Raw genomic sequence first — 13,113 nt, forward strand, 5'->3', positions numbered from 1 at the left:
ATATCATTAAATCTTAAAACGTTTGTTATTCTGAAATGTCAAAATTACATGGTATTTTGTTAGCTCAACTTGTAGATGTGGCCCGAAGAGTTATGTTATGGAACATTAAGCGTTGTCAATTCACATGACTATTAGCGAAAGATGTCACTGCTTTAAAATTGTTCCGAGGATTAGCATGAACTCTTACGCACAAACTAATGTTTGGTTTGTCCTAACGGAAACGTGTCCCCAAATAAGCATTGCTGTGGCCATCTTTAAGGTTTCATCGCCGCCTTTCTCTGAATTGATTGTTGTATTGATAGAGCTTTTTCAAAAATATTTCTTACTACAACTAGATGGTCCCGAATGAAAACGGTGTATTTTTAGACGTCCAATATCAAGCCCATACTGTCCAGTTGATAATCATCTTTATTGCTACCTTCCAGACACTGTTTCATGATTTTTGAGGCTCAGAATGTGTGTTTGATGATCCCGTAGCCGGGAGTGCATGTGACCTAAACATTCAACGACATACAGTTGAGAACAAGTTATCTGGCGTTTACTCGTCAATTTTTTACATTCCAAATAACTGCACAACAACATTGCACAAAACCGTAACATCACTAAATGTTTAACTAAACATACAGAATGAGCGAAACCGCAATGTAATTTACAACAATTCCTGTTAGTCTACTTACGGTATATGATTTTGCTATTGTCGTGTGAGACGCTGAGTAAAGACACAGTCCAGGGAGGAAATGGGTTCTCTCTCGTTTTAGAGAGTTTTAAGACCCAAGGAACCCTGCATGCATATAAGGTTAGATCAAGGGTTCAACCCAGGAGAGTAGTAACTTCAAATGAGAGTAAATCGAGCCTCTTGGATATACAAAAGTTGAACCCCTCTCAACGCCCTTAACTCAGTGAAGGGAATATGCTGATTACATCTCTTTAATTTTCGAGATCCGGTAACTAGTCAGTGACGTCCAATCATCTGTCTTGGGACGGATTAGATCGATTCCACCGTGTGCACTGTATCTGTTAATTCTGTTGAAAAAAGGGAGTCGGTCTACTTGTCTGAAATGGGATGGAGATTGGATCCGCATCTTCATTTTTCCTGAGCTTCCTCTCAATTCCTCTGGTATGTGAGGACATCCATTGCAGCTTTGTTAATATTCCTTTCCCGTCACTGGATCATGAATTTTATACATTGACCTAATAGCAGTCCAGCTATTGTAGCATGAGGAGATAAAACGTCTGTTCATGTGAACGTAAAGAGCATACATGTGTTTCTACCGTCAGTAGGACAAATTACCGTTGTAGTGGCTGTCTATCCTGCAAATAATTTTATATTATAAACTTAATGCTGCGAATTATAAAAATGTACGTTTACAAACATTGACAAAGAAAATAAAAAATTATATTATTGCTCCTCCTATAGCCACATTCTAGAATCCAGTGGCAACCATGCTTCCGGGACTGAAAATGTTAAAAAGTATTGATTAACGCGTGACTCAGTAATTGAATTAAGAAGGCTAATATGTGTACTCAGGATGCTGTTAAATGATTATCTTAGTGTTTTAATCAGGATAGTCAAAGGCTAAATGTGGAGATATCTCCGAGGTGTTTGGAGTAATAAAGGTATGAAAAGTGGTAGTCCAGTTTTAAATTAAACATTTCCGACCGTATATGAGATTAAACGAGTACCCAATCATTTCAGTAGCGCTTAAGAATTGGTGCCGTTATTTCTTGTTGAATTGTTATTTCATTGTTCAAAATGTTCAAAATGTTATTAGCAGATTATTGAAAAGCAGCTCATATATTTGTATCCAATGCTTGTCCAAATACCGAAACATATATTCGATATACTAAATACTATAAAACCATCGCCTAAGTAATATAAGTTAGGAAAACATCCCAAGTCCAACTCAGAAACTGTCTCCTCGGTTTGTGCGTAGCTGATTTGTCTAAGCCAATCTTATGTATATATTGTGTTTTCACTTTCTTGTCTCAGTATATTACATATGGGCTATACATACATATTCATAATGTTGATTATTAATCATAATAGTGAACCTGTTGATAAGTTTGGGTAATTACCCATTGCTTGAATCAGTCAGATGCGTTCTGTTGAAATGACGATTATTGTGACAATGTCCCGTTGGAAGCACTGCGACTTAAGAGTCCTAACACTGCCATAATTAGTATACAAGGAGAGAGCTATTTATTCAATTAATTTGTTCTTATGCCCTATGTTCTTGTTTAAATATCAGTCTGCAGATGTATTGAATGTTGTGTTTAGATATAATTTGAGAGCAAATCATTTGTTTAGACTATTCGTTGGAATTAAAAAGTTCTCCTTAACAGATTACTCAAATCTTTATCTGGGGCCATTGTGAATTTATTCATGAAGTTGTTGACAATTCCACTGTGACGCATCAAAATTGTTGGCATTTCAACTTATTCGAGTACCTTTGAATTATTTGGAACACTCGATTATTTTTGACTTGTGTAGAAATGAAAAATGTACCGTTTTCAATCTAATTGATTATATAGTAAGTAATTCTTAACTTTTCATTACACAACTAAGTAATTAAATAATTTATTAAGTTTTACAAAACTTCATAGAGTCGCATCTTTCTAATAATTAATTTAAAACCTTAGAGTCGTAGCATCATAGACTGATGCTCATACATTTTCTATTCGTCGCAAGATAGAAAGTGCTTCAAGGGGAATATATATTTAAGCCATAAAACTTTCTAGCCTGTCAAGCTTGCAACGTTGTAATTACCATAAATGACATCAGTGATCTTATGAAGGAAACTATACAAGCTTGTTAATTTATCTAAAAATATATTTTCACTAAACGATGATATACACAAAATCATTTTCATTTCATTAGTAATATGCTGTCTAGTATTACTTATTATTGTAACATTTATATCAGACTGTCGTTCATTCTCAAAACATGATATTTTTACGATAGTATGAAGAGGATGTATAAAAAGTCAAAAGATACAATCGTTTTATTTTTATTTCCCTTAAAAACATGTGCAATATGTTTTGCTAAATATTAACTAATTTGGAAGCGAGGCTACTGATCAAAACTTGTGAATCTACTGGTTTGGTATGGTTTTGTCACATGTAGGAGAGTGTGTAACTGTTTCCGTCCCCAGACGATGTAGAAGGATATATATGAGATACCGTCCCTTTAAAGTGTCTGCTAGTTGGGATATTATAATCACTTACCACGATGAGTTGTAGAAGTAGGATATGCACTCCTCATAATTCTCGCCCTCAATAAGTAGACACTGGATTAGAAAATCTTGCTTTGCATCATAAGTGAGAACAGGACGATGACGTCCTGTGCGTTTTGGAGGATATTGAACGGGTTCATCGATAAAGTGGTCGCGATCGTCAATTTTCCTCCGTTCGGTTCCCCTGTCTGCTTCTACGTGTTGTCCCTTGCAGTGGAAGATAAATTGTTGTATGACAAGGCAATCATTAGGTTTGGATGAGAAGAGATTGCTCTCTAGTATGGAGAGAGATTCTAAGATCTCCTAATACTACTTCATTCGACAATGGTAAGAGTGTTTGCCCAAAGGTTTTCGACAAACCATGCTTTTGAGTCATCATAAGAATTTGTAACTATTTCTATCTTCGATGAAACTGTTATTTCAGCATCCAACTGCTTGGTTCACTACTTTGATTGGTTCGTAAGACCTCCATCTTTTTGAAAGCTGTAGTGTAGCAGGTGAAGATTTCGATTTGAACTTGCCTTCTCTCTCCAGTCAGGATTATGGTGCTTAAACATTGATTGCTCGTCTCCATATCGTAACATGCCATTTTTTGTGTCGGCAGCCTCCTTCGCTCTTCAAATCGTGGAGACGTTGTAATCAGCGATGATGCAGTGTTTGCTCGAGGCGATATAAATACCCAGTCTACACTACGTGACAAGTTTGTGCAGTGTTCCTCAATTGCTTTGCGTATTGTTTACTTGGAGTCAGTTATGGCAGTTATATACTTGTGGTATGGCACATGTCATCACGTGAAACTTACATTTAATATCAAGCTGTCAAAAGCTGATGAACTATCAAAATGTGTTTCTTCATAATTGAATGAGATTCTCTTTATCACTCTCTTAGAATTATATTTTTTCTTAGATGTTTACAAATTGTCTTGAGCAATATAATACAATGTTATAAAATAGAAGAATACGAGGACTCGATGGAAGACGAGACTGATTATAATTTATACTTTTCAGGCAAAAAGTATAATTCGTGCTGATGTTAATGCACCAGAATGGATGCATACATTCATCATTGGCAAGAAAGGAAAAAATATCAGGAAAATAGCTCAAAACTGCCAAAAGGTAAGAGAAACTTGGACACCGTCTTGCCCTCAAGATTTTATTAGCCAGATTGCAAAGGTAATACGGGTCGTTTGGCTAACTCGTTTGGTTTGTAAGCTGCAACCTGTCGTTTTTATGTCTTAAGTAACTTTTGTATGCAAATGAGAATTATGGCCATCACAGTCAGAATGTTAGCCAACTTACAATTGTGACAGTTTTACCAAAAACTGTTGTTATTGATGGCCAGAACGTTTATCCACAAACTATTTGTGGCAAACCCAAACACTCGTTGAAACGTAATTCAGGTCCCTTATTGTGTGAATCGAAACAAAAGACAGAAAAATATTCACAAAATTAACATGATTCATCACTTAAACTTTCTTTTCATTTAATATTTTTAATTAATGTTCCTTTCTTTCTAAGCCGATTTTATTTGGACTCATGCGACACTGTATTTCGTCTCTGACATATATCACAAAAGACGAACCTGTTTAGTATCAAGAACATATCAAAGCTATTTCTCTAATATGAAAGAAATTATTCACATTTGTTTCATAATGACTGCTTTTTAATTTACTTCTTTCGATTATCCATATTTGGGTGTGAGCTAGCGTCCACAGCCCACCCTGATCGCAAAACAATGGTGAATCTTCTTTGCATATTGTATGGTTTATATACCATCCACGGAAGGTATTACAACAACATGTACTGTGCACTCCGTGCCCAAATTTGAATATTACCATGTCAGGCGGTCCAGTGTTAGCATTTCTATGATTGTTCAACATTCCGTTATTAGAATCATATCAGTGTTTTTCATGACCTTCCTTTTATAAAGTAGTCCTAACTATAGTTTTACCTTTCATTTCGGAAACAATGATATTATTTTAAGAAATGAAAATTAAAACAAAAAAGAATCATTCAGAAAACAACATTCCAAACAATTACGAACATGTTTTAGTTAAACTTCATTGCAGGAACTTGCCGTGCGATATCCACCTTTATATGAATAATTACCGACTGACCAATTAATATTGATTGAATAGATTTTCTTTCGAAATAAAGATATTTTGTTTTACTATTACCTGATACCTTTTGCCCAGATAATGTTATGACTATGATTAGTTCTTCTATTATACAATTCTGAGCAATGGAATAGTAAATATATTTAGTCTAGAACACCTCATTTTTCTCATTAAAGTAAGGATGAAACTATCAGTAGCAGGGGAGACGAAATTTCAAGTTACTCCTTTGTCGTAGATTCATGTGAAAACGCTTGTCTTAGGGTAAACCTGCATAAACTATTCAAAATTCTGCGGTCTGTGAAAATAAATATGCCCAAAGAGAAACGTGAAAACGATAACAAATTTGCTTGTTATATACTATCTAGTAACTGTTTTGTCGGTAACTATCAAATAGATTCCTTTGATAACTAAATAATACTGATTTAGAAATGATTGACACAATGAATATGAAACACAACTGTATCAAGTAATCACATTAAACGTATTAAATCTTATGAGGTACCACTGCATCAGTATAAAGCTCCTCTTTGCATCAGCCCATGTAAAATGCATCACAGTCTTTATTTTATTTATGAACATGATAATTCCAAGACTTTCTTTCGTAGCAGTGGTCATGTGATGCACATAAGTTGATGCACATGAATTGGTATTGCTTATAAGAAACTTTCTCAAATTAACGATAAAGTTGTTACTGTTCAAATACAAATATGAACACAGTTTGAAAACGAGGCTTCCGCAAAAGTTCTTGTGTATCTTTGTCACAAATTATTTAAATGCATATTTCGTCGTCCGTAAACCACTCTTCGGACTGTCAACAATGGAAACATTCCATACCATTATCCGTTACCGAATTATGTGTTAATGGACCAGATACCGCATATTATAGCATAATCCTTTGTAGAATACATGCATGATGGGGTTAAACATTCTTAGAAAACAATCATTAATCGACGATATAAATTGGATTGGATTAAGCATGTACTAATAATATTAATACTACTGCTACTAACTTACTGCTAAATAAATAAATAAATACTACTACTACCACTACTACTAAAAAAATAATAAAAACACATACAGAAACAATTACAGATGCAGGTATTATATGCCTGATAATAGTGGAATGGATTATTAATGGAGTTTTATATAAATATATTTATTTGCCTCCCACCTTCACTGGTCAAAATTACTGATTATAAATTATTCTAATATATGGAAAGCTTTAATATAGGATGTAAAATCACAGACATTTACTTTATCGTTATTATTATTAATTTCTGTAGTAGAAGCAGTAGTGGCGGAAGAAACAATTTTGATAGTTTGCCACTGTAAAATGTATGCATTAAAATATGGTAATGATATTATTTATTTAAGAAAATGGAATTAATCAAATTAAAGAATATCATTCATGTTGCATTTAAAATATCCAGAATATTAATAAAGACGTATAATTCTCACAATCCTGGATATATATATATATATATATATATATATATATATATATATATATATATATATATATATATATATATATATATATATATATATATATATATATATATATATATAAACACACAGACATACAGACAGACAGAGACAGACAGAGAGCATTGGTTTGATAATTCGATTACTGATTATTTTCTGAATAATTTAGTCTAATAATTTTCTATTCTTTCTAAAGTAGTCTTCTTTTTTTCAAATATAGCATGTACGTAATTATTCCAGAAACAAAAGTAATGTTATTACTTATTAATAGTCTTATTTTATTCATCTTATTGAATTATTTATATGTTTTGGTAATATTTCGCTCACTATAATCTTTGAAGTAAATTTTACGAAAATATACTGATTGTTTATTGACAAAGCTGTTTGTATGTACATTAAGCCTTCAGTACAGATTCATCAAAGAATAACTTTTGGTTTGGTTGGTTGTGTTTAAGAGTACATGTTCGTAAATTTGAAGAAAGGTAAAATGATGCGTTCTGGTTTGTTTTGTTTTAGAGTACATGATACTAAATGTTAGGAAAATTAGTGATGCGTTCTGTGACAAAGTTGTGCTATTCTAAGAAAGAATAATAAACGAAGGGTTACATTTGTTATTCTAGTTAGCAGTGTAACTGGGAGTCAATTGCTGGAAAATTCGCAAAAATGTTAGACACGAATGATATCCTTAGGGTTTCTTTTGCCTAATACATGTGACAATGGAATTTATTAGCAGCTTAGGAGATGCTAGTTTGCGGCAACGAAAACATTTTTGTAAAGGTGATTGTTTCTGTCAAACAATTTGGCATCAGCATTTAAGTATGGACAGTTTAAAGAGATAAGATCGATTCGTATATATATATATATATATATATATATATATATATATATATATATATATATATATATATATTAAATGGCACGATTTGGTAATGATTTACGCATAGGAATTAGTTACCAATCAGTACGATTATATTGGTTGAATGTGTTCTGCTTGTGGCTGGTAGATCTGGTGGTGTTCACTGGAGACAAGTGACGTTTTAATTCCAAACACACCTGTAGCAGAAGTCTCCAAATTAGTGGGTCTAGCAATCGAATATCACCTAGTCACATTGAAATCAGTGACAAACAATCGTGACAAGCGGACTCTAATGTGAGTTATAAAGAATGGTACATATCATTAGACCGGAAAGATAACCCGGCATTTGCACTGGTGAGCATACTAATTATAGTTCTTTCCGCACTGATCATGAATGATATCAGCTTCAGTGTCCCATTAAGGTCGTACTTCAGCTTATCGAAATTACGTAATTTGAAGGTTTTAAACATAATTGATTTCGGCAAACAGCGAAACAATTCGTACATTACATGCTGAAAAGAATGGTCCTTATAATCCGCATTGTTCGTCCTGCAGTAATTAAAAAATCTATTTCTGATTCATCACTGAGCTTAACGGGAACCGTCGCCTGCCATAGGCAAACATACATTGTTTGCATCGTCTGCATATTTCTTTATTAACATTATACCTTAAATGTCAATGTCAACCATTCATGATACAGAAATGCACAATAATAATAATAATAATAATAATAATAATAATAATAATAATAATAATAATGATAATAATAATAATAATAATGATAATAATAATAATAATAATGATAATAATAATAATAATAATGATAATAATAATAATAATAATAATAATGATAATAATAATAATAATAATAAATGTTCCAACTGACTTTTTCATTTTATTATGTTATTTTAAACACTATTATAAATTGTTTGGAATACTTTGACTTCAGTGTATTATTTGGGATCTTTAAAAACGCAAATCAAGGTGTTTATTTATTTATTTGCACCTACACAATTATTTCCACGCCCATATTTAAGTACATAAAATAATATTAGTTATATAGAATATTTGTTTCTACTACACAAGCTCATTGCTTTCGATGCTTGCGTTTATTTACATTAATCTTTTCTAAGTAAGGCACATCATTATACTTTAAAAATGGACGAAAATGACAATTGTGCATTCTATTTTAATTATAAAAATAGCCCTGTTGTGTAAATGGAGAATAATGTACCTTCCAATACCGTTTGATCTTTGACTTTAACTTTGTACAAGTATGGTTATAAATATAATAAATTTGTCATTGACAAATATCTATACTATAGATAATTGGAAAATACTGGGTCATCTGAACCTCTCTTTGATATGACCGTCATGAAGTTTAAATAATTTGTAATGATCTTGCTACATCTGCATGAAAAGTACAGAATGTCATTAGTATTACTAGCATTCTGGTGGCAGCATTCTAGTTTGATAATACAATTTATACGTGTGTCTCCAACACTCTCAAAATTACGTATGTGTTATTCTACTTTAATAGGATAATATGGTTATTCATAATACATTCTAATTATAACTGCTTCATATTCAATTTGATTGTGCTTGTTTCATCGGTTCTAGTTTTCGTCATGAGAGAAAATTTGTTTCGTTTATACATTTTTATTGTAATACTGACTGAAATATAAACACTCTGAAAATTGGAATTCCCAGGTCCATTTTGAATTCTGCAAAGACCAGGACAAGGTCCTAGTGGAGGGCCCAGCAGAAGAAGTGAAGCTGGCTGTTGCTGCCCTTCAGGACAATGTTGATAACTTGGTGAGTTAAATTTCAGTGTAACCCTTTTTCTGGCATATGTTCATTTGAAATGTGTAAGTCATCTCTTGCAAATTATAAGTTTTTAATGCAATTTACCTCGAGTAGTTGGTTTAGTCCAATCATTTCAAATTGTATTCCATTGTCGAGATAAGCAAATAATTAACCTCCACAACAACATTTGAATTCTCCATATTTTAATCCCTTCAAATCATGCAAGTTTAGAAACTTTCCTTCCTCCATCTGCTAAAACGTTTGTAATTTAGAGAAAGCCTACGTGAACAGCATATGAAATGTTAATTCGATCCTTTTCATTTTAGCTGCACTAAATGTGCTCTGTAATAACTCCTCATCCGTTGTCAATCCGTATGTCAATTAGCAAAATATATCACTGTTCCAGAAGTGATGGGAGGATGATCATAAACCTTTACGCATTAAACAATGATTAGTTGGTCCTAAAGGAAACTTGTTTCCATTGAATAAGCATTGTAGTGGCCATCTCTAAAAATGTGTCGCCGCTTATCCTGAACGGTTTCGCTAAAAAAATTCTTATGAAGTCTGCCAAGTTCTAAAATACAGACCTGTAATTTCATCCGTATAGTGGCAAGCTGAATACTACCTTCCGTACTTTGTTTGAGGATTTTTTAGACCCAAAATGTGGTTGATGATGCTATAGCCTGGAGTGCACGTTACCAAAACAAAACAACGAAAAACACTTGAGAATAGGTTATCAAGGTATATCATCCTTTAGAAATACCAGGAAGTTCATATTTCAAGATAAAATAAAATACTTGTTTTCTTCGAAGCACTGATTATACTTTCAGAGAATAAAATCTTGTCAGACTTATTATTGTTAAATGTCATCATGATCCGCGCACAAACAAATGCACACAATTTCTTGATTTAAATTCACTTAAAATTGAGAGTTTACTTAGTTACCTTCTGCACATCTTTTGAGTTTCTAATGGAGATGATTTCAATACTTGGTAACTAAAAACAAATAAAGCGCATAAGAAATGGATTTCTCATTGGTTTCCAGGACACAATTTTGCCAGTAATGAGTCAGCGCGATTGAAGAACATTTAAAAATAAAAATGTATCAGTTGTAGCAGTAGGTATATTACAAGCTGTGTACAATAGATACGAACAGAGAAGTTTGTGTATTCTAGTCTACATTATGATCCTGCACATTTTTATCTATATTAGATTTCTCAATGTCTCCATAATGGAAAAATCTCTACATTGCACTTCATGTTCATGTCAGCAGTTTTAAAATTACTAAGCCTTTTCAATTGTTCAACTAATTGTAATTTATTGGTTGAAAGGACTAAATCATTTACGTATTTGCTATCGAGGCAATTGCTTTTTGAGATCAATGGTGGTGTTGAATTCGAATTGTAAATGTAATCACAGTGTAGCTAAAGGTCCCACTGAGAGAAAGAGACAAAGAGAGAGGGAGAGAACATTACATTGTCCTCAGTTTTACTTTGTCATGCTCTCTGGTTAGGATATGTCTGTCTTTAGAAAATGTTGTTAGAATACAAATTTGGACTAATAACAGCGGGACGAAAGTACACTTGCTTAAGCTTATAATTTCGTCATCTCTTAGGATGAAAAGTTGCAGAGCATCTAAACCAGAAAGAACACATACCTATTCTGATTCCCACATCATCTATCCGTGCAGGAAATTATTTCTCTTTTGTGTTTGGCAATGTATTATGCTTTTAGGGAGTGATAATAACCTCAATAATTTCAAAGTAAGATATTTTCCAAGCTCTCTTGCATGATCCGCGGTCTTTCTTGCCAATATTATTTTGATAATTCCCGAAATTTGGTGCAGGTTATGGCTACTTGGAATAAGTCTTTCCAATTTAAATTAGGGTATAATATATTTATCTTCATTGGAAAAGAATACTGTTTAAACCTGGGGTGATATGGGATCCTTCTCTATGTCCTGTGGCATTGAGTAAGCCAAATTCTCAGGGGGTGTGGGGACTTTTATCCTTTTTTTTTAGAGAGTTTTTATGCCCAAGGATCCATGTTGGTCGCATAGATGCTGTCATTGTCATACAGGATTCGATGCAAGGTAATTTATCTGGAGGGTAGTAACTCAGATTAATAGTGCTTCGATCGCCCAGATATGGAGAAGGGGATCCGTCTGAAAGGAACGTGCAGATCACGCCTCCTTGAAAATATGGAGGGGTCCTCTTTCAACAGGTCTTAGTTTGGTCACTGATTTTCAAGTACCGTCAAGTCAATTCATCAGTATTAGGACATGAATTAGGTCGATTCCACCATCTTCACAGTGTCGATTAATCCCGTTGGGAATGGATATGTTCTGTCTTCTTGTCTGGGAAGGGATGGTGAATGGATTAGCATCTTCTTCTTTTCGTGTACGTTTTGAATTCATATGGTCCGCTAATTGTTTTTACTTCATGACATTGGAAATGTTCAAACTGTCACAGAATTAGGCAAAGAAATAACTTGGTTTTGCTTAGAACTATTTGAGTATGTCTCGTTGTACATGCGTACAACGTTATCTAGGGTGAATACGTGTTTTTCCAGGTAAGCAACTGTGTTAACATGTACCTCGCCAGAAATTACTTGTGACGAAGGAACATTACTTTCATGATATACACGGGTATTTTACCCTGACCTTTGCTCACTCTCCTATGGATTTAAGTAAGATCAATTTCTAAAACCGACACTGGTCGTTTTGGATCACGTTAAGGAGTGTACGCTCTCCATTATTCTCGAACCATAGGGCTGATTGTGTCTGTCGCTGTGATTGTGTCTGTCGCTGTGATTGTGACTGTCGCTGTGATTGTGACTGTGAATATGACCAGAGCTGTCTGAAGCTGTCTAAAGTTGTTTAGAGCTATCTGGAGTTTCCAGAGTATTTAAGGCTGCGTGCTGTCGATACGTATGTATGTATGTACGTATGTATGTACCACGGACGTAGAAGTAGCAAATTCAAACGGGTGCTGTATGCTGTTTGTACGTGTATACGTATGACTGTGCATGTGGTGCATCCATAAAGGGTGCGAACGGCCGATAAGAGTGTGGACCAACCCATGGAATCGTGCGACTGTACAAGGGGTCTATAAGCATACGTTTGGTTATATTATTGTTCCAATTGCATTTTTATGTTCATAAGATTATTTTGAATCTTAGTTGTGTTCATAAGATTATTTTGAATCTTAGCTGTGTTCGTAAGATTATTTTGAATCTAAGTGGTGTTCATAAGATTATTTTGAATATTAGTTGTGTTCATAAGCTTAGTTTGAATCTTAGTTGTGTTCATAATATTATTTTGAATCTTAATAGGAGTTCATATTCGAGATTATGGGAATCTCTCTTGTAGTGTAAAATACTGTTTGAAGCGTATCAGTAGTCCATGAGGTTTCTTGGATCTGTACTTCATATTGATTTAATATTTTCGGTTTATTTTTGATGTGTGAATGTTGTGTAGAGTGATTTGAGTCATTCCTATGGTGAGAGCGTGAGAGAATCATTGTACTTTTACATCAAATATTATTCTTTATTAATTCATTCATAAATTTCCGTCTTTCTCACACTGTGTTTGTCTTATTCATTTAGTCCAAAGACCC

The 13,113-nt window shown here is 33.6% G+C and overlaps 1 protein-coding gene across 4 annotated transcripts in view; it reads left to right on the forward strand.

Annotated features, from left to right (window-relative positions):
- LOC149776051 (vigilin-like) overlaps positions 1–13,113 on the forward strand; it is a 95,750-nt gene that overhangs the window by 26,462 nt on the left and 56,175 nt on the right. For all 4 annotated transcript variants that reach the window (XM_089940874.1, XM_089940871.1, XM_089940872.1 and 1 more), the window contains exons 5-6: positions 4,241–4,348; positions 9,401–9,505. In XM_089940874.1, coding sequence (XP_089797000.1) covers positions 4,241–4,348; positions 9,401–9,505 — 213 coding nt within the window. The remainder of the gene's footprint in view (positions 1–4,240; positions 4,349–9,400; positions 9,506–13,113) is intronic.

The sequence above is a fragment of the Sinohyriopsis cumingii genome, chromosome 18 (assembly GCF_028554795.1).
Source record: "Sinohyriopsis cumingii isolate HCF-2022 chromosome 18, ASM2855479v2, whole genome shotgun sequence".
NCBI lineage: Eukaryota > Metazoa > Mollusca > Bivalvia > Unionida > Unionidae > Sinohyriopsis > Sinohyriopsis cumingii.